Genomic DNA, 24,575 nt, shown 5'->3' with positions numbered 1-24,575 from the left:
AACAGTTCAACTGAATTATCTACATTCACTGGAGTTGCTTTCTGTACCATTTACAGTTTGTTTTTGTGTCCTGCATAACTATACCAATTCATATATTTTATATTTTCTTAGGTTATTGTAAGCAAAAAGTACTGTTGTACAAACTTGGTTTTGTAAAATAAACTTAAAGAATTTATTAGCATTTTTAAACTTAATTTATTCAAAGAATATTGGTGATTTTATATGATTAAAAATGATGTTTTATATACTAAAGTGAATATTTAAGTTTTTATTTGAATAAAATGAATCTCACATGCAACAAAACTTACTGAAAGTTGTGACCTTCTAGCTAAATTGCTTATGTTCCTTAAATAAGAGTTTATTTGTAATATTTGTAAATATGAACACAGGGTATTCTAATATTGTCTAGGATTTATATATCTAATTTCGTATAGGCCATTATTGTTATGAATTTATATTCACAGTAAAAGAACTGTCAAACGTTTGACATATAGGACGGTGGCGGCATCTAACACAGAACCATATGAACCCGGTAGTCACTACGTAGTTCCTCACAAATTCGGAACGATTTTGCATAGAGGCGCTGCATGCAATCGCCCTACGAACTAAGGAATATTAGTGGATTCCCTTTGGATTCCTTTATAAGCAATTATATATAATTATGGACCCGGTTTTGAAGGAATATCAATATATAAATTTGTATATCGCTTTATACTATATATATATATATATATATATATATATTTCTTATTGTGATTTGAAAAAAGCATGGATAGGAGCCCATGGATTTTTAAAATTGAAATTAAAATTCACAAATCGATTAAAATATATACATTTACAAACGTACCTGTTTATAATTAATGCAGTAGATTGCACTTGCTGTGGAATTGTAAGATGTCTATTAATCATATTATTATTTTCAATAAAAAAATTAATTGCTGAAATAAAAGTTTAAATATTTTCAACTGAAAAGAACAGTTTGTTTACATTATTGATATTAATTTTGATAATGGAAACTCAATGTATCTATTCACAAAATTTTATTGTTCTGTATTGTATATAAATATATATATATATATATATATATATATATATAATAACTTGTAAAGTATATAATATATAACTTTAAAATATATAATTTGTTCTAGTTGTAATAAGCAACGACAGAGATATAATTTTCCTACAATTATATGACAGTCGATTTTATTAACTATATTGTTTTTGTTTTTTAACTATATTGTTAATTGTTTATTAAATACCTAATTCATACTTGTTTATCTATGACACAATCATATTTTATTTTGTACTTATGACTTGTAAAATAGCATTTTGAATACATTCTTCATGGATTTGATAATTAATAAATATGGATCTTTAGTACAAAAAACAAACTAATAACAATAACAGTATCTAACAAAAATAAATAAAAATTAGTAACTAATATTATATAGACACATTCGTTTTTTTCTCTCAAAAATCAACTCATAATTAAAATTGTATGTACATTTTAATTGCCAGAACATGGCACTCTCATTATATTATCATTAGCCATTTAAATCTCGTTGTATAAATATGCTTGTTGAAAACAGTTTAAACAGTTTGCAAAAAATCTTCACAAGAAATACTTGACTTGAATGAATAAAAAGTATTGACTTTATTTAAACATATTGTAGGTGTTTTTGTAAACAATCAAGGTGCGTGTGGAGTCTGTGTGAAACTGTAGAAGGCCAAGTTAGAGGCAGTCCTAAAGCCTGGGTTGGAGTTGATCGACTGTAAGGTACTGAACTCAGGACATACACAAGATGGTCTATTGCAGACAGGAAAAATCTGGATAGGTCATCAATCTGGATTCTTGAAATCTCCTGTAATGGAAATAGTTGAGTTGTAATGAAAAATAATAAATTGCAGTATTAATAGCAATATTATTTTTGCTAGTAGTATATTATAATATACTACTAGCAAAAATAAAATTGCTTAAGAATGGTGTAATAGAAATGCACACCACAAGTTATGAATGTATCAACAAACATAAGACTTTGTAATGATGTTTTGCATCGGCAAAATATATATGAAAAGCTGTTCCAGCATCTTTTTGAAACATTTATGTACACTTTATATAGAATTGAATCATATTTGCAGTTTTATTTAATATAATTCAATTAATTGTTGATTACTGCATTTTATATGCAAAGATAATACATACTTATTTTAATAATATTAATACTATAATTATAATTATATATATTATAAGCAATTGCTTTTTACCGTATGTATTCAAATCTACCAATTTTTGAAATAAATTATCTATCACATGTTCAAAGACTATACACTGTATATATTCAAATCTTATTTTGGAAAAAAAATTAAAAAAAAAAATTTGAGAAAGAAAATTTTTGAAAAAAAAATTGGGGAAAATAATTTTGAGAAAAAATTGGAGAAAAAAAATTTTCAAGAAAAAAATCTACAATCATTTGAAAATATTTTCAAAAATTAAATGTAATTTATAAATGATTAAAAAATAAATTATTAAAGAAGGTGTAGTATCTAAGTAACTGTTTTGAAATTACACTGAAGATGAGGCATACCATAGTCTCGAAACATCTGTAATTACCAAATAAAGTGTGTGTTAAAAATCTGAGTGTTGTATTGTTAATGTATAATGTACATATATGTACATAAGTACATATACTCTATGATGTAAAGACTGTCAAGTAAACATATTGTACATCGACAGTGTTTTTCGACATGAGGATTTGTATTGGATTAATACAAGATAAATTGGAATGAATGGTTCAAGGTCCCGTTCATATAACTTTCTATTAGAGCAGATGACCAAAGCGTCATTCTCTCGTTCTCTCGCACGCGACTGGTTGTAAGTTGTATGCCGTTTGTCTTATGTCTTATGCTTGTATACAGTTAGTTCAACCTGTTGCTTCGGCTCGAACGTATATGTTGTCTTGCTACCTGTTCTTCATCCGCGTTATACATTCGCGCTTCGCACATATCTTATCGAAATCAGTGATTTGGTGTAGATTTACGAATATCGAATTGGGTAATTAAATTGCAGTGTAATGATACTTTACTGCTGATATGCAGACAGCACCTCCGTTACCGCCCAAGACTCGAATTCGAACCGCGAATCAGAGCCACGTAGTTACTATACGCATTCGTGATGAACCCCCAACATATTACTGCTGCGGCAGATGTTCACCTAGTGACACATTTGACAGTGGTACGTGTAGTGATTTGGACGCGACGCCAATACCGCCAATATCTATAGATGCGGATAGCAAAACGCAGCAGGCCGGGATCAGCGTCACAGTTATTCACGGCCTCGGACCGCCGCGGAGCGACGACGGCGACAGCAATATCAGTTGCGACTCGCTCAGGTAAAGAAAATTTTGCACAAATTGCAAATTATTGTCTACTAATAAAATAAATGTGCCTTCACATAAACCACAAAAGTTATATATATATATATATATATATATATATATATATATTGTATGTTTATGAATTTGATGTTGACATATGTAACAACAAAGTCTAGTAATCGGGCATAAGATCAATAAAAACCTGAATTTCTATCAAAAATTCATTCACTGCAGTGTGTTTAAGTCTTGTGTAGTCGTAACATCTACAAATATCCTCCAAAAAAATCGAGTGTTTTTAACAAAAAATTATTAGTGATATGGATATATAAATTATTACAGAATAAACCTGATGATGGAACGTACCTAGTTCCGAAACGTCGTATTAAACATCTTCAAAAAACAAATTGTTTTTTATTATTGGATTTACTGTTCGGAAAAGAAACAATCAATATATTGAAATCCAGGACTTATCTATTGAATATATATATATATATATTGAAAACTTTTCTTGTTTTTTTATTTTGTATTATTTTTGGATTCTTGTTCGAAACTCTACAAAATATACACAAATCCAAGATTCTACCATTCAATATATATATATATATATATATATATATATATATATATATATATGTGTGTGTGTGTGTGTGTGGGTATGTGTGTGTTTTTGGTGTCAGAATACTCTATAATAGATTAACTGTATTTTAGGTTGAAATAATAATGTATAAATGGATTAGTTCTCAAATATAATATACAAATATGACCTCTCAAGACAGTTTTCCACTTCGCTGCTAAACTTGAATGATGAAGATGAATATACATGTTTGTTTATAAACATTTCTTAGAAGATTATGCCCCATGCAATCACCTGAGCAAATTTTAAATTGTTTCTGAAACGAGTCATTAGACCAATTTTGCAAAAATTTATTTCTTAGTTTCAAATTGTTTTACTCGTGATATTCTCAAACTAAAGTAATATGCTAAAAGTAAAATTAATAAGATGTATAATTCTATAAAAATGCAATTCATTATAAAAAGGTATCATAAGTAGTGATGAATGAAGAATTGACATAAAAAATAATGACGTCATCAGTGTTTTTTTTAGTGATAACACAAGAAATAAAGGGTGTTTCGAATGGTTTTGTTAATAATATATATATATATATATATATATATATATATTTTTTTTTTTTTTTTTTTGTATAGCGAAGGAAATGCTTTTATGCATCCTAGACCGGTCTTCTGTCTGGGTATGTCGGACTCGATACCGCCCTGGTATAATACCGACTAAAACCTCCGCTTTGCCCCTGCCTCTGGTATATATATATATATATATATATATATATATATATATATATATATATGTAATGCAATTCATAATTGAGGCTTATAATGCAATGTTCTCCCACAGCTGATGACAATTAAATGAATTCATAGTAATGAGAAAAGTTGACGTGAGAAATCTTTATTATTGCCATCCAAGATATTAATTTAGTCATTTGAATGCATTGTTTTATGTTATTATAAATATTGAATACATAATTTTTGCGCGCTGGATTACCGTGTAAAAATCGGAAATTTAAAATATGCACCTTCACAACAATCTCAACTACAAAATTGAGTTTTTTGGATATATGTTGAAATTGAAGAAACAATTTTGAAGCAATTTGGCAGCAATTCATACCAATTTTATTATACCTTTGCATTGGAGATAATTGACAATGAAAGGATAATGATAATCAATCAGTGCTATTTAAAACTAATGTGTTACAAATTATAAAATTAGTGATAGAATTAAGAATAGTGCAGAAGCTTGTATGTTCTAAATCGCTGCTAATTTTTACAAATTTTGATGACTTTTCAAAATTGAATGACTTGTAGACGTAGAGAAAATGTCGATGAAAGGGAAAAATTCGCTAACATACATACTGTTTCCAAATTTGGTCAAATTTTACGTTTATTCACAATTTGTTAACCATGTGAGTAACTACATAATTTTATCTTTTAGTTAATTATTTTATTTTATTGACTTGTTTTTACAATGTCTTTAAGTTTGTGTTTGTGTTTTTTTCTAGTTTGGCATGTATTGATATTTTTCATGTTTATTAAATCTTCTCTTAATCTTGTAATTTCATACATTTTGATAAAATGCTGAATAATGAAAAACTTGCAATGTCCAAATGTACATAATAAATAGATAACTATTTATTGTTTTTTCGACTATTTGGCTAAACCCTTCAAAAATATATGTTATAATAAATTAATTAAAAAAAAACTCAATTTAAAATTTGATAATCGATTGGCATTTAGTTTTATTTGCAATCGAAAACATGTTCATTCGCACCGCGTCTGACACGAATGAGTTAGTTTCGTGCATAACGAGTGTAAAATGAGAATTTTTTATATTGGAACTCTCATTTTATCTCCCCTTTCTAATATACAATGTTCATATTAATTCAAATTTATCGATTTATATAATCAATACATTCGAGTGTAAGTAAAGAGATTATCTTCTCTCAAGACAAACATCGAACCTCTCTTAAGCTAGCAAGACCAAATTAGCAAAATCGATCCGGACCTGTTGTATTATTTAGTACTTATTTTGCACTAATTTGCACCACAAAAAAAAAATTGTACTACGTGCCGTTTAAAAAAAACACGTGGCGCTGCTAGCTTTAATATTAAGCTAGCAAGACCACTTTTTGTTTTTGAAGAAAATAAAAAAATTTAACGGAAATTGATTAATTCGAATTTGCACTAATTTGCACCACCAAAATTAAATCAAAAAAATTGAAAATAGCTACTAAAATCAATACCCCACGACGCCCGGTCCGCCCTAATATGATACTTCCATATTAGAGCGTTTTCAACGTACGAGTTCAAAGTATAGAAAAAAAAATTGAACGAGCAGAATCAAATAAAACTAATACAATAAAAACATTATAATATCTGGTATTTAAATAGAGATTTTCAGATTTTGCACCACTGCCCTTCCCTCATTAATCAACCCCAAATTGTATTTACTTCCATATTGGAGCGTTTTCAACGTACGAGTTCAAAGTATAGAAAAAAAAAATTGAACGAGCAGAATCAAATGAAACTAATACAATAAAAACATTATAATATCTAGTATTTAAATAGAGATTTTCAGATTTTGCACCACTGCCCTTCCCTCATTAATCAACCCCAAATTGTATTTACTTCCATATTGGAGCGTTTTCAACGTACGAGTTCAAAGTATAGAAAAAAAAAATTGAACGAGCAGAATCAAATGAAACTAATACAATAAAAACATTATAATATCTAGTATTTAAATGGAGAATTTCAGATTTTGCACCACTGCCCTTCCCTCATTAATCAACCCCAAATTGTATTTACTTCCATATTGGAGCGTTTTCAACGTACGAGTTCAAAGTATAGAAAAAAAAAATTGAACGAGCAGAATCAAATGAAACTAATACAATAAAAACATTATAATATCTAGTATTTAAATAGAGATTTTCAGATTTTGCACCACTGCCCTTCCCTCATTAATCAACCCCAAATTGTATTTACTTCCATATTGGAGCGTTTTCAACGTACGAGTTCAAAGTATAGAAAAAAAAAATTGAACGAGCAGAATCAAATGAAACTAATACAATAAAAACATTATAATATCTGGTATTTAAATAGAGATTTTCAGATTTTGCACCACTGCCCTTCCCTCATTAATCAACCCCAAATTGTATTTACTTCCATATTGGAGCGTTTTCAACGTACGAGTTCAAAGTATAGAAAAAATTTTTTTTTCTATACTTTGAACTCGTACGTTGAAAACGCTCCAATATGGAAGTAAATACAATTTGGGGTTGATTAATGAGGGAAGGGCAGTGGTGCAAAATCTGAAAATCTCTATTTAAATACCAGATATTATAATGTTTTTATTGTATTAGTTTCATTTGATTCTGCTCGTTCAATTTTTTTTTTCTATACTTTGAACTCGTACGTTGAAAACGCTCCAATATGGAAGTAAATACAATTTGGGGTTGATTAATGAGGGAAGGGCAGTGGTGCAAAATCTGAAAATCTCTATTTAAATACCAGATATTATAATGTTTTTATTGTATTAGTTTCATTTGATTCTGCTCGTTCAATTTTTTTTTTCTATACTTTGAACTCGTACGTTGAAAACGCTCCAATATGGAAGTAAATACAATTTGGGGTTGATTAATGAGGGAAGGGCAGTGGTGCAAAATCTGAAAATCTCTATTTAAATACTAGATATTATAATGTTTTTATTGTATTAGTTTCATTTGATTCTGCTCGTTCAATTTTTTTTTTCTATACTTTGAACTCGTACGTTGAAAACGCTCCAATATGGAAGTAAATACAATTTGGGGTTGATTAATGAGGGAAGGGCAGTGGTGCAAAATCTGAAAATCTCTATTTAAATACCAGATATTATAATGTTTTTATTGTATTAGTTTCATTTGATTCTGCTCGTTCAATTTTTTTTTCTATACTTTGAACTCGTACGTTGAAAACGCTCTAATATGGAAGTATCATATTAGGGCGGACCGGGCGTCATGGGGTATTGATTTTAGTAGCTATTTTCAATTTTTTTGATTTAATTTTGGTGGTGCAAATTAGTGCAAATTCGAATTAATCAATTTCCGTTAAATTTTTTTTATTTTCTTCAAAAACAAAAAGTGGTCTTGCTAGCTTAATATTAAAGCTAGCAGCGCCACGTGTTTTTTTTAAACGGCACGTAGTACAATTTTTTTTTTTGTGGTGCAAATTAGTGCAAAATAAGTACTAAATAATACAACAGGTCCGGATCGATTTTGCTAATTTGGTCTTGCTAGCTTAAGAGAGGTAAACATCGATTTAGTTTTAGAATTGCAACATTTTTTATAAAGTACTATCGTAAAGCCGAATTAGTAATTCCAATATGATGTGAAAGATGTTATGACAGGAAGCATTCCTTCCAAGGACAATAATTGATATCCTATTATTTTTTTCTTATTAGACGTTGTTGGTGTATAATAATAATCAAAAGGCTTTAAAAGTTTTTTTGAAAAAAAAATACTATTATTTTAATCAAAATTAAAGTCTTTTGTTACACAGAACTCATCTTTTCCTTATCCATTATTTTTTATTTACGCCAGAACTTATCATAATTTTGGAATATTATTGGTCATAGAATTTTTTATTAACTTCCCGTAGGGCAAGTTATAGTAATCGCAAAAAAATCGCAAATGAAAATTTGTATATATCTTTACGTTTCAAAGGTTTCTGAATATTTTGGCATACTTTAGAAAAAATGGATGTATGTGTGTGTGTGGGTTCAGATACAAATTTTCGTCGACGATTTTGGGAACACGGATGAAGCGGTTTGAATAATTTAGAAAACATTCGATTCGTATTGATAAGGAGACGTGCTGATTAGTTTTTGGCAAAGGCAGGTCTAGCCGTTCCGAAGATATGAGGCAAAAAGTGCCAAAAACGGTATCTCAGTTTTTAAGAGAACGGAGCGTCCGATTTGAATAATTCAAAAAACATTTTACTTGTATTAACAAAATGAACTGATCAAATTTTCATGAAGGCAGGTCTTACGGTTTCGGAATCTAGTAAAAAAAATGCCGTCTAGCGGTCAAAAATGATCATTAGACATATGCACATCAAATTATCAGATATTTTATAGAGATTTTAACAATAGAGTATAAATTTTGTTTACATTCCTATGAGTTCCGTACCAATGTTTATCCGTTAGACGGCGGCGGGGCCGTAATTGTAATTTATACTAAAATTGTAATATTGAAATAGCCGTTAATTAATACATGCATATAAATAAGATACATACACCGAATTTACATCTTAAAATTTTTGTCTGGCTATCTGTTTATATATTTTAGAAAAAAGTCATTTTATAATATAGGAAAGACCAAAAGTATTTTTGTGTAAGCATGCAGCGAGACTTCATAACTCTCTGTTTTAACTTTAAATTTTTTTTACTTTATTTATTTTATGTTTTGTTTTTTAAATAATGTTAGTTTAATTTTTTGTGAGTATTTTTTCTGGTATGTATCCATTTACTTATTTAATTTATTTTAATCTATAATATATTTAAAATTTAATCTTTTAAACTTTGTAAAAATTCTATTAGATACTGTTTATTAAATTAAAAAAAATTTGCTGAATGACGACACTTAAATTAAACATGGACCTAATTAACAAAATTTCATAGTGGCCCATAAAAAGTATTGAAACTACATAAAGCAGTGAAATGCATTTTTGCAATAGAAACTAAATCTTTCCGATCAATAACTTTATGCATATTTTATCATAAAACAACAAATTAAATAAGATACAACATAACATCATAACATGTTATCAATACCGACGCATGAAATAATTATCTTCGATTTTTCTGCCTTCTATCCAATTACGCCAAGCATTCTCTCTCTCATTCAAGCAAAAGGATATATGAGTTATCAAGAAAAAAGGTACGGTTAGTAAGGAAAATAAAAAGTTGTTACATTAGAGAGAGTGAGTTAAGTGAAGATATGTCATTTGCCTGAGGCAAGAAGTCTATCGGCGTGGTCGTAGAGAGCCTCATTTAGCACGTAGAGAACGTAGTCGACGTCGGGCTTCGTGATACACAATGGCGGAGTCATTATCAATACATTATTGTCGATACCTCCACGGCCCGTCAATATATTGCAGTTTTTCAATTGTTCCCAAATTTTGTCTACACTTGCTCTCGCCATTGGTCTCCGAGTTATCTGAGGAATACACTCAGAATTATTCAATATTTCAAAATAAATATTTTTTAAAGTGAAATACTGATAAAAATAATAAAAATAAAATAATAAACATTTTTAATAATGGTAACAGAGCCCAACGGTGGCGTTATCGGTTCGAACTAGGGAATTCAATACCGTTAAAAATTTTCAATATTGTTATTCTCTGAAAGTTTTAGCTCTTAATATTAAAGTTTAGATAGAGCGCAATTCAATCAAAGTTTTGTATGGAAATAGCATGGAAAAATTTTCAAAAATTTTAAAAATGTTTTTAGATGTAATTTAGTGAACAAATGAATAAATAAAGCTCATTCATTTGTTGCTAAGTTAAACCTAAAACATTTTTTTTAAATTTTCAAAAAAAATTCCATGCTCTTTCCATACGAAGTTTGATTGAATTGCGCTCTATCTAAACATTAATATTAAGAGCTAAAACTTTCAGAGAATTGTTTTTTATCAATTTGGAACCATTTGAGCCTCTGGGAGCAAGAAAATTCAAAAATGACCATTTTAAGGACCACCCTAATATATATATATATATATATATATATATAATTATATATATATATATATATATATAATTTAATAAATCATACAATTATTATGTGCATTATTATTATTTGTGAATTAAAGAGAATTTTAATGGTAAAAATCTTATTCTTTTCCATTTCAAGATTTTATTCATATTTCTTCAATATAGCCGAATGATGAGATGATTAAATAATAAGTGAAAATAAAATTTAAGTGATTAACTTAACCAAATTACGTTACTGAAATTATTTGAATACATTATTATAAAATATTGAATTCAATAAAATTCATAGTTTAAAATAACACAGGTCAACAAAGAAAATGGTGCAAACGATTTTAATGCTGTTTTTAAGTATATTTGGGGCGCTGATTTCAAAAATGACATTGTTTTTTTTTCTATGAGCTTTAGTTTTCAAGATATGATTTATATGATATATAAGAAATTAAAGTACAAAATAGTAATACAATTCAGAATGTTATTTTAATGAGATATGCCTACTCGTACATACAAATTACAAGACCTATTCGGCCTTAGTTGAGACATTAGTTGACACTGTGAAAAGTTCTTTTCCGTGACGACCTAGAACTTTTTTCCAAGTTCCAAACTAGAGCTGATACAAAAAAATGGTTTGCAGATTTGAAATCAGCGCAAAAAATACTATAAGAATCAGCTCTAACATTTGATGCACCAAACAAAAAAAAATTACATTCAAAATTAAAATAATTTAAGATTTGAACTTCATACAAAATTACTGTTCTTCACTCTAAAAACTTGCTTTCATTTTAGAAGATAGATATTTGTTCAAACTTAATTTTTTTATCTTGTAACATTAGTTAAGAATATTCATAAATATAAAAGAAAATTCATATAAAAAATGTATATATTTCCTAAATTTGGCAAATAATGTTTTATCAATTGCACACAAAGAGTACCTATTTTGCCAAATATTGCAATTAAATTTATCAGCATGTAATAAAATAAAAAAAATGATTTCATAGAAATCTCATTACGTACTTTATCGCCACACTTCATGCAATCGATTAGTTCAACTGCTATCATAAGTCCTCGTCCACGTACGTCGCCCATGTAAGGAAATACCTTAGACATCTTCTCAAGCTCCTTCAGAAAATATTCGCCAACCTTTTCAGCATTACATGCAAGTTTGTCGATTTCAATTATATCGAGAGTGACTTGTGCAGCAGCCATTGCAGCTATGTTGCCGCCGAAAGTTGTAGAATGATGAGCCTCAAAAATGGCTGATCCTACGGCGTCGCAAGTGTAAATTCCCGAAATCGGGAGTCCAGAGCCCATTCCTTTACCAGTAACCACTATTTCAGGCTCAATACACTCAGATGGAAAGCAGAAAAGATCGCCTGTACGCCCGAAGCCTGATAAATATTGTTATTTTAAAGACCAAACCTGTATCGTAAAACTTGACTGACGAGAAAATTTTATTATTGTATGCGATTTAGACATTTCTATACATAGCAGATTGAATAATTCAAGGCTGGATTCGTCAAATAGTTGTCATAAAACCAGAAAATAAATTTATGTATATTATAGAAGATTTTGTCTTATAGATAAAATTACATTTTTATCTAGCAGTATTGTAGTAAATTCTTAATTAGCAATCAAATAACAATATTTATGAGAGTGTGATATGCTTCAATCAAAATAAAATCGAATTGTTAAAAGTACAAAAAAGCCAAAAATCTTGCATAATGGACATAATGAAACTAACATAGAAATCTCACCTCGATAAAGTATTGCTAATTAAATAATGAAAGAGAATTTTTCACAACTTTTCTATACAGAACTAAAGAAGAATTCTCTCAGAGAATGAAAGTGCAAGTCAAAATTACAATTTTTCTCATCTTTGTATATAAACATCAATTATTAAATAATACATAAAGGTCACAAACCTAATAAAAAATAATAAACAACAAGTGCATTTTCAACTGTGCAATCGTGATAAATTTTAAATTTTTAACAATCGAAATCGTTTTATATTTATGATATATATTATATATAACTGGTAAAAAATATTAGTTCTATGCAAGTTGATATTATGCAAATAGCGTTATATAAATTGGAAATTTTTAATAGCTTTATCCAATTTGCATCAATTTTATATACGGAAGTATCAGAAATATCATATTTTCTTTTAATATTTTTTCCAGTACAATCTCACGAGTTCGCTCAGCATTGGTTTTACGGTTTCTTTTTCTTTTATCTTTTCCTCCATGATTGCACACGCTGTTGTTAATTAGAAAGCGAAGAAATTAAATCTTTAGACAGAATAATTTTATTCTAAAGACAGACGTCATTTTGAAGGAATTTAAGATACGACTCCGCGTCTAAATAATGTAAATCAATTATTCGAATTTAATTTTGAATTGTTGATGTATAAATGGCATTCGGAAAGTAAACCACAGCTTGTCGCAATGAAATGAGTCCGAAGTTGTTACATGCCATCGAGCACACATAAATACTTGGATGAATCCAAGCTACTTCTGTCCACTGTCCGTTTTAAAGTGCCCTTGACGAATGATGCGCGTCGAACAGAATCTGATCGCATGAGCTCGTAAAAAATTAACAACCGCATCATGAATTATATATTACCTAATTATACGATGTTACTAATTGTTTAATTGTTCAGTTATAAATTATCGCTCGATTGCAGTTTATATAATTAAGTATTATTAACGTTAACAATAAATTTTGAATACCTATATCGACACGACAAAGCAAAGGGAGTGGAAAACCCTCAAACGGTTCTGATTAATAGTGATATTGAATCGACGGTTATAGATCTACCGATATTAACCGATGTAAAAAATGCAGGATCTTTCAAGTAAGGTGACCATATTTTTCAAAGTCAAAACCAGGACGGCAAATTTTAGTTATACTAACCCTTTGCTAAGTAACTTAAATTTGGTTTAAGGGGGTATTCTAGTGTAGAGCGATGAATTTTAGGTCATTTTTAAAGTGTCGTCGTAAAAGAAAGCAATGAATGTTTTTACTATCCATTTTTTACCACTTGTTTATTAATATTATTGTTTATTAAAAATTATGTTTATTAAAAAATAAAAAAGTTGAAAATTGTAAAAACTGGCAGCTGATAAAGTGGGTGGTCTCAACAAATTGGCACCTTAGTCTTGACATGATTTCAGCCCTCCTAGCCATCGAAAATGCAAAAAATAAAAAGATTATTAATCTACAATGATGTCGCAATCGGCTGAACTAGCGATGAGTAAAAAAAATGTTTTTTCACAAATTGGCGACTGTTTGAAAAAAAATAGCTTTTTTTACTGTTTTTTTGAGTTTCTCGAATTTTTTAAAAATAGTAAAAATAGGAATTTTGAGATGATTCTAGTTCAGACTGTAGATAAATCTATAAACAAGACTGTCTGAAAATTTCAAATAAATTGGTCGAGTAAAACTTCAAAAATCGTGTCAACAGTACTGAAAAAGTAAGTTCTGAGAAAAACGCATTTATAGTTTTGCGTGAAGCCAAACCAGTATGGAGACCGAGTCAGTAAAATGCCTATATCTCCGAAAATAATTCAAATTTTCAAAAACCTTCTCGTACCCATATTCTTAGATAGTTAAACTTTGAAAATATGAAATAAAAAAAATCGATTTTTTTGAATTTCTACACTAGAATACCCCCTTAAAAACATATACTATTTAAGAATACATTTTTTTAAATTAATAAATTTTTTTAATCAGACATATGGGCTTTTAGTAAGAACTTTCTGTTCGATTGATGTTATATCATTTTCTATATTTTTCCATCATGTTTTTTTGCTTTTGAGCATTGTATAAAATTCTGTTCAATTTACTTCATAATGAACTTGAATAAAAAGCACTTGTTTATTCGTTTTTATTATTTTTGTTAGTTTTCGCAAAATTGAAAATAAAAGTTCGAATTTATTAATGTTGCTATTTTAACCCGTCTTCGTAATTTTGTATTAGGCATATTTCTCATTCATAACATATTTATTTATATAAGCATACACGTTGTCTTGTAATTATTATCAAGTGATTGCGAACATTCAATTTAAACCTATATTTTTAGAAAATCTGGGATAAAATATCTAAATCCGGAACAAGTTTTGCTTTAAAAAAAAAACGGGACACGTGGTGGAAATCCGGGACTGTCTCGGCCCGGGATTTATGATCACCTTACTTTTAAGTCCTTTTGAGAAATGTCTAATGATTTTAAAGGATCTATTAAGCTCTAACATATTAACTTCAATATAAAAACTTTCTAGAACATTAGAACAGTATTATTAACTTAAAGAAATCAACAGGATTCTTTTAACTAAATAAAAAAATCAAAATGGTTCAAAATATAAAAATATAAGAGCTAAATTTTAAGTTATGTATTGGTAACCCGAAATAAAAATAAAAAAATGTTTTATTAATTTGTTACTAACGTTTCGGAATTATGTCCTTTTTATCCTCGGACATGCCCTTGGCATAATAAAAAAAATAATGGGTGTACTGCCCTAGGGCAGGTCCGTAAGCTGAATTAAAACTCCAACTCGATTCAGGGAAAAATAGTGTGAGAGATTTCCCATTGCCATTTCACACCGCAGTGCCCGAGATGGGCTTATTTTCAATTGGAAACAAATTTTATCTATATTTTCAATTAAAAAAAAATGAACCCTGTCCATACAAAGTCAACGCGTTAACAACCTTCGCCACGACGAACCTTTGGCCCTTGGCGTATGTCCTAATAAATTAAATAATATGTTCTTGACAGATCTTTAGAATGAAACGTATATGGTTCCGAAACGTCGACAATAAATTAAAAAAAAAGTTTTTTATTTTTATTTCGTAGTTATATAATTTGTTCGAAGCACAACACAAAACATACAAAACCAAGACTCAACATGTATATATATATATATATATATATATATATATATATATATATATATAAATATTTAAAAAGAAAACTTGTTTCAAAGCTTTTGCAAATTAAATCTATAATTTTTATAATACGATTTTATTAAAGCCAGATATAAAGTATATGGAGATTACTCTTAAAAAAAATTTTAGCAATATTATTTTTAAATATAACGAATTTTAACTCTGGAATGACCATAGCAAAATTTAAAGAATTAAGAAAAAAATATTACAAAATATGATATTAATAGAACATATGGTTAAGTTTGAACCAAGACTATTAATAAATCTATCTCTTATCAAAATTTTCAAAATCATTATTGATATAAAGAGTTTTTGCCCTAAAATGTCAATAAAAAAGTTTTAAAGAATTTAGCATTCTAATAATAGTATTTTAAATTAAAATATATGAATAGAAATAAAGTTAAAATTTAACCAAGACGATTAATACTATCTTTTATCAAAATTTTCAGTATCAGTTTATAATTTCAAATTTCCTATTACCGACCTGTATGAGTTTCATCGACGATAACAACTCCGCCTTTGGCTCTGACCAATTCTGCAGCTTTCTTCAAGTAGCCTTTAGTATACTGCGTCACGCCGTTGGCCTGTATGGGTTCAATGAGCAGGGCTGCAATACCTTTCGCCGCCATGGAATGTCGAAATAATTCCTCCAGCTGATTGTAATAATAGTCTGTTGCTTTGCATTTGTTTTCTGGACACTTGCACTTTCTGTGTTTTACCTAAAAAAACAAAGAGATGATATGAAATCAACTCTTTTAATTAGATAAATAATGCAAATAAAATAGGAGAAAATTTTGCCTAAATGTAATGAACATAAACTCTGCCCTACTGAATTTACTTTATATTTTAATTAAATATTTTCATTTTATCAACTTCAGCTTATTATATTTTTCATGCAAATCACACGCAATTATTGTGTTTTGCAACTGCATAACAGAAATTCCTAAAGATCATTTCTTTATTTTTATATGATAAAAAATAAATGAAATTACTACACGATCAGTCAAGATACGAATAGCAAGAAAATTGCGAAGACATAAGTCACACACCGTTGTTTATTATTTTTGCTCGGTATGTTGACTGTATATAAAAAGAATGTATATAAACAATATATCGAATGTCTATGACTTGATTAATGTAAAATTTATTCTTGCATTGATACAAATTACCTCAACACCAGCAAGTTTAACCATTTTTACCATGCATGTGAATGAACAGACATGCATTTGGTTTATGATACAAATTTTGGAAGATTTTTGTCAAAGCATTTTATACGATTAATTTTTTAACAATTAAGCAGGTTTACAGTAAACGATGGTTTTATGTTGTGAAATTGAAATGTGTTTTTGGCGATATCTTGTTAAAAGTAAACATTAACTTATTGTACCTAAATGACAAAAAATGGTTGCTTGCCTTCAGTTAATGACTTCTGTATGTTTGCGTTTTACATATTGATGTTGAAGTGCTTAAATGAATATGAATCAATAATTTTGCCGTTTGCTGTGAAACGTTTATATCACAATAATATTAAAAACCAGTGAGGCTAGTAAAATTTCGAAAATTGGTATCCGCACACACACACACACATACATCCATTTTTTCTAAGGTAGGACAAAACATTCAGAAACCTTTGAAACATAAAAATATATAAAAAATTTCATTTTCGATTCTTTTGCGATTACTATAACTTGCCCTACGGGAAGTTAAAAATTTAGATACCTGTTACCAAATTTTTATTAGTAATAAAATAAGAAAAACACAGAAGTCAACTTTTCATCTACGTATGAAAATGAAGAAAATCCTTCATTATATATGTAATTTATTGTTGAGACTGCTTTTATCGAGATTGAGCTATATTTATTTTGTGAACTAATAATAGTATCAAAAGAGTAATTATAATTTTTAATACATTAAGTAATTACTTACTTGGCTTAGGGAATTTCGACATTTTTCTCCGCCCCATAAACCTCTATAAGGGTCTGGCACCATCGAATGCAAAACGGCTTGGGACTCCGGCTCAATATATTTGTAGTATTTGTTCGACGTCAAACCACTAGTTGTGTAAGATACTCCGTGGTAACTGTTATGAAGTACTATCACATCTTTGTTACCTGTATGAAGACGAGCCAACAACAATGCTACCTGCGAATTAACGAGTTAGATTCAATTGACTTGAGTTTAAACATATATAAGAAACAAGTTAGAAACATCAGAAAGTTGCACTTATGTTGAAATTGTTAATCGACATGTCTTTTGGAGGTTAAATTTTATGCATAGAACGCTTGATCTACCAACTCATTCGATTATAGACCAGTAACACAGCATTACTATAACATTTCGATTTTATCAGAGCATTACCCCTATATCTACTTTTCTAACCTATCTTCCATACAGCACTGTATTTGGTACTATACTTTAATTAAGTGAAAATTTGTTACCACTACTGCTTGATATGAAGGTGGCCCAAGTGGGTATCGAACCCGGAACCAGTGGTTGTTAGACCAGGTTCTTACCACGAACCCATAGCAATAAGCTCTCAAATAATATGGACATGATTAAAATTATTGCAAATTATGATAAAAAATGCTGAGGCTGAAATTTTATATTCTTCCACAATATACGTATCTCATTATTTCCGGATGCTTCGTCAGATATGTATGTATGACATGTAATTCATATTGCGGAACAATTACTTCAATATAGAATGATACATGTGTTCGTAAGTGAAAATTGAACGTGTACATACGGGTTATTTCAACTTTAGTTCATTACTTTTGCAATATTTCCTTTGCATATAGGCAAATGTGACTAATATTGGCACGGTATATAAATGGTACATGAGCAGACAAATCATATATGAGAAGTAGAAATGATTTGTAAAAATATAGCGCAATTATTTCTAATAATTTTAAAAACGTCCGTAAAATATACGGTTACTCACACGGTGAATTGTGCAAACACCGTGGCTTACTGAATTAAATATTCCGAAATATTATATAAACATACCTATATAATGTATTTGCACATATTGTTAAAAATATATTTAAAAGATATTCTTCTTTCTCTCTTTCTTATTTCAAATTTATTGAAATTATTTCTAGTTAGGAACATTTTGAATCTTAATGAATTTTTTAAATCGAATTTTTCACTTGTGCCGATATAATTTCCTAATATCTTTATCTCCTACTGAACCATTAAAATTAAAAAAAAAACATTAACAAAAATACTATATTATAAATATTTATTATAATTTATCATACTGGTTAAAGTAAGAAAATTAAATAAAAAGAATGTATTTAATTTACATATTTTAAATTTTACCTCAATAGATTCGCTCGATGTCGTGTTGAAATAAAACTTTGTAAAAGTCTTGCCAAGCCTCTTCAACATCTTTTCTCCGTAAGTGTGATAATGTTCGTGCAAGTACATACTGTTTGTATGATGAATGGTAGAGATGTTTTCATACATACATTTTATAAATTTAGGATTTGAATGCCCGATGTTCATAGTCGAAATGCCTGCATAGAGGTCTAGATATCGTTTACCTGCAGGAAGAAATAATAATCCAATTTTCAAAAACTACAATAGATTTTAATTTAGAAATGTTACAAGTTACATGGTTCCAAGAACTTCAATAAGACGTTAAGATATGCATTATTGTCTATATTGTATTGTAAAGTGTCTGTAGATGATAGTTTATTGGTTCACTTACAAAAGTATACTACTTTATTTGATAAAGTTTCCATTGGCAATTAAATAAATAATCCTCATACATTGATATAATACGCGGACGTCAAATCATTGGATTGGCATTCGATTTAGCTATTTCATAAGCACTAACAAAAATTTACTCATGATCCTTGATGTTATAGACGCAGATAATATAAACAAAAATTATACCATACAATCACCGAATAAATTGGCAAAACAATTTTCTTTTTTAAATGTTGCACACTATATATACTGAACTATATTTGCATATTGAAAACATCAATTTTCAATTCAGATCAGATTTTTTTTTTAACTCTTCACTCTATATATTGGTGTATTATGATGAAAATACATATTTTTTTAATATTTTTGTAATCATTAGAGTTTGTTAATAATTATTAAAATAGAAAATGTATATGTCAACGACTCTTATTAAAGTTCAATGGTGTTTGCTTCTATGCGACTTGGCCGTCCCATTGTTTGCTCTATGCGACGCGCTTGGAGTTAATGTATTGCTTTGCATTTTCTTTTATCTTACTCAAGAAATAATTCAACATTGACCTCAAATAATACAAGATAACTTTATTTTTACATTAATTTTTTTTAGTGAGTTTTAATCATTAATAGAATATGAAATGTATATGTAACATATAGCCAATAATTTTTATGTTCGTTTGTAAGCCGATGCTATTCAATAATTAGCAGAATTGATTGGTTAATGTTATGAACAAATTGTTATTTAAACACCAAAAATAAATAATGCAATGAATAAAAGAGCTGGGAACTTAATGCAACAGTGATAAGTAGTAATCACACCTGGGGTTAGTTGAAACAAAACATTGGGTGAAATATAGGTTATAAAACATGTTACAGGAGTCACCATATATTTTATTTGTATTAATTGTAGTTCACGTTGATTTATGATAAGAATTTCATTTACATGTGACACTCTATATTTATATTAATTATAATTGATTTATGAACAAAAAACTCAGAATCAGGTGAATTTTCTTAAAAAAAATATCAGAGGTATTATTTTCGTTTTTTTTGCGTTACTACTTGCTTAGGTATATGATACAACTAGCCCCAAATACGAAGTAACATCGGACTTTTTTAGAAAATTATTAATTGTGAAATAATAAACATTAGTATTGAAAATATTTTTACTTGACTTGATAAAGGAATGGTTGCAGAACCTAACTATCTTTATAATGAGTGGATCTCGAGATATATTAAATGAGAAAAACTATTACATCAAGCCCCAAGCTGCCCTAAATTAGGAATATGTCGAAGTTAAATATATAATAAAATTGCTGAATAAAATTGAAAACTCCATATGGTTGATATTAAAAACAAAATCAAATTGAAGAACTCTAATAGTTTCTGATTTATGTATTATTTTAGAATTGTTTTATATAAATAGCTATTTAGAAAGTACAGCCAAGATTCCATTTCATGATTTAGTTATTTTTCAGTTGAATTGATTGTTTGTTATAGTGTTTGAGTAATGAAAAATGACAAAGCATTTAAAAAAAAAACTTTTTCATTAATTGTTTGAAAATTTTAATTATCTATATATCTTTAATCTTAATTAGCCTACCTCAACTATATCACACATAAACTAGATTCTAGAAAAATATGTATTTTAAACTGTGTTATCGGCGCAATTACATTAAATCGTTACAACTGATGGTATTATTCAGTTTTACTCTTCTCTAGACTTTTACAGCTTTCAATTCTCGATCTTCGTATTTAATCGCTTGGAAAATAAAAACCAACGACTCAAACGAGCTTATTCATAGTATATAACACGGTGTGCATTTAATTTGTTTTCTTTGTGGCGGCGGAAAAGAAATTGTGAAAGTATTGATTTTTTGTACTTACCTTTATAATCGAATAAATATTGCATAAAACCCTGATGCAAAAGTACAGGTTCTTTGTAAAGCAATGGTAAAGGTACTACTTTGCTCGATCTTATTTTCTTCACGGCGTCCAAATCAGGACCCTAGATATAATGACAATGAAACATAAAATTTCTGATTAATTTTGTGATATTAAAAATGAATATTTATCTCAGAAAATGTATAAATGTATATATAGAATATTGTGTTTCACTTCATTGAACAACCAATTCTAATTTTATTGAAATATGTGTTTTATATAACGAATGCCATTTTAAATTATAAAGCAATATTTAAAATGGGACAATCTATACATTAAATTTCACTTTCTAATATTAATTTAGACAATCTGTCTTCTGAATAGAGTCATTAAATGATAGATTTAACAAGTCTCGCTTTATGGAACTAATAAATTTTGTATAACGAACAACATTTTCACTTTTCCAAAATTAGAGTAATCAAATCGCTCGTCACGGCCATAAATGATTTGTTATTTCCGTAGAAATAGAATTTAAACTTCGTATTCTATAATGATGCCAAAGATTACAATGAACGTAAACTTTGAAAGTCGATCGTTTAGCATGAGATTATGGTAGTCCGACCTGAAATTGTTAATTCGAAATCTGTAAATGACTCGTAAATGTATTGACTCATTCTGTATAAACGATATTAGAAAATGTTGTACCAAACAGCGTTCTAGTATATTTCTTCGTGCCTGACCGTAAATATTCTGATTGTTTTACATGCAACGTTTTAGAATTATATACGGAATCTATTAAAGAAAAATCACATTTCATACAATATTGATTAAATATTACCCCATATTTTCGAGGGTTTACATCACAATGTGGTAATGAGGTTTGTCTATATTTCTGCTCCTTTTTATCTTTTTTCTCAGTTTTCGTTTTAGGACTTTTTTCATCTTTTGTGCCATAGCTCCGAACAAAGCACTATTAATTAAAATTAGTTAATAAAATTACTTATAATTTTATACATAACTTTTCGCATTATTCATAATGACAGTCTTATAAGATATTTATTTCGTAAACTATTGAGCTAACATTTTCTTACCCCAAAGCGACCACTACGTGTGATAAAACTTGAATTCTTCATCCATTTGAATAACATATTACAAAAACCTCAAATATCATTGATAATGCAATATAACTCAAAAGTATTTGTTTCGTAGTGTTTTATTTGAACTTATATCAAAGGCTATATTGATTTTGCAAGCAAATCAATTTTCCAATCTTTTTCAAAAACGTAATCAATATTCTCATAAAGTTAATAATTTCCGCTAATTATTTCAAGCGAGATATTTCATAATCGTTGGCAGATATAGACGTAACAGACAATTATGTCTAAAAAGCATTCCGCATTTTGTTTGTTTTTTGTCATCTGTCAGTGGAAACGCTTACAAAACTTGTTTAGACATTTTACTACAATATTCGTGATGGAATGACGCGTATGTACGCCGATACGGGATCAAATATTAATTGAATAATTTGAATCATTGCCATTGTGGTATTACCTAACACCTATTACATGCACATTATATTGCGAAGATCCAAGAGAGAGAGTGATCTTCTCATTCTCGGGGGCAATTCGTGACATATAAAGGTCATAGTATTCCCATAATAGCAAAAGTACATAATACATCGTCAAAACACACTGAAACACATATAAGTAATTTATGTCAGATACTTATTGATATCTTGAATCAATATTTTTACCTTGGTCATTTAATCGTCATTTAATATTAAAAGAATTAAGAACAAAATTTGCAAACCTTGCAAACATTTTTTAGCAAACTCGAAAACTGTATCCAAAAGGTATGTGGATAATTTATTTATTGAAATATGTCCCGTCGACACATGTTTGACTTAAAATATTTACCCAAAAACTAACACGTTACGTTCTTAAATTTTTCATATTTGTGCGATTGAATGTATCTTTATGTGACACATTTCTCAAATCATTTCTAAATCACACAGATCAATAGAGATATGTTGCATAATTACAAATAAAAATGGGAGTTTGATTTTGATGATTCTATAGTCTATCATATGCTACATTTCACTTTCAAATAACAATATAGTGTAAGTACGTCCATAAAATGATGCTCTACTATCAACAAACGAATGTGAATATTGATTTATAAGTAATTATTATTGAGAGAGCATTAATCTGGTCTAGAGGCATGAGTTTTAAGCGAATTTCGAAAGGTTGTAAAAAAGGAAAGCAATATTTTTACTATATTTTTACACGTTTTTAGTGTTTTGAAAATTCAAGAAAAAATAAAAATAAAACGGCGATGAACTGGGTGGTCTAAAAAAATTGGCAACTAACCATTCCCATGATTTCAATCCTCCAAATAATCCGAAGAAAAAAAAACATATTGATCTTGAATAATGTCACAATCGCTTAAGCTACGTACAAGTTAAAAAATTTTTTTTTCACAAAATAGCTACATTCTAGAATTTATATTTTTAACTTCATCTCTATATTTTAAAAATAACTAGTGGGGTGGGTGGCATCGTGCCTTAAAGCAAATTGCTGGAACTTCCCGTACCGTAACGAAATGTTCGAGGAATACTGAATGTTTTCAAATAGATTATTATAAATATTGTAACATTGTCTAATATTTATAAGAATTATATAAACTGAATTGCAGAGTTGAAATTATTTGTTTAAAGTATATTAGAACTGATTAGAACTATAGTCAGAATTAAAAATAAAATCTGAATTATTTTCGATATACAAAAATTAAAAAAAATGAGACTTTTTTTTTCCAAAATCAATTATTTTGGTAAGACAAGCAGAAAGTTGTTTGAATCAATTGAATCGGACGCTTAGTTCTCTCAAAAACTGCCATTTTTTGTACATTTAGCTCCGTATATTCGAAATGGCTGGGCTTGCCTTTGCGAAAAACTAATAACCATTTCTCCCAATCATTACTAATTGAATGTTTTTTAGATCATTCAAATCGGATGCTCCGTTCTCTCAAAAACTCGATTTCTATTTTCTGCACTCTTTGCTCTTTATCTCCGTAACTGCTGGACGTGCATTTGCCAAAAACTAATCAGCACATCTCCTTATCAATCGAATCGAATCGTTGATCCGTACGCCCGAAAACGTGGGCGAAAATGTTCAAAAACCTTCAAAACGTCGAGAAATGTAAAAATTTTCAATTCCGATTTTCGGCCCATTACAATAACTTACCCTACGGAAGTTAAAAAATCGGAATTTTGGGATGAGTGTAGTTCATATTGTAGAGTAAAGTATAAAAAGACTCAAAATATTTCAAGTAAATGGTGTAGTAGAAGTTGAGAAA

At 28.7% G+C, this 24,575-nt stretch overlaps 1 protein-coding gene across 1 annotated transcript; it reads right to left on the bottom strand.

Annotated features, from left to right (window-relative positions):
- Positions 1–1,581: 1,581 nt before the first annotated feature.
- Positions 1,582–22,983, bottom strand: LOC113366799 (alanine--glyoxylate aminotransferase 2, mitochondrial-like). The gene is made up of 10 exons (XM_026608454.1): positions 22,975–22,983; positions 22,787–22,912; positions 22,060–22,191; positions 21,225–21,345; positions 18,951–19,174; positions 17,556–17,771; positions 16,114–16,348; positions 11,703–12,076; positions 9,931–10,138; positions 1,582–1,862 (listed from the first exon to the last, which is right to left on the bottom strand). Exons 1-10 carry the CDS (start codon positions 22,981–22,983, stop codon positions 1,840–1,842), a joined length of 1,668 nt encoding a protein of 555 aa, XP_026464239.1. The 3' UTR covers positions 1,582–1,839.
- Between the last annotated feature and the right edge of the window lie 1,592 nt (positions 22,984–24,575).

The sequence above is a fragment of the Ctenocephalides felis genome, unplaced genomic scaffold (genome assembly GCF_003426905.1).
Source record: "Ctenocephalides felis isolate EL2017-DRISC unplaced genomic scaffold, ASM342690v1 CF-g0.4_SCAFFOLD_01170, whole genome shotgun sequence".
NCBI lineage: Eukaryota > Metazoa > Arthropoda > Insecta > Siphonaptera > Pulicidae > Ctenocephalides > Ctenocephalides felis.
Note: the sequence above shows the minus strand (reverse complement) of the source record. Positions and strands in the feature narration are given on the sequence as shown.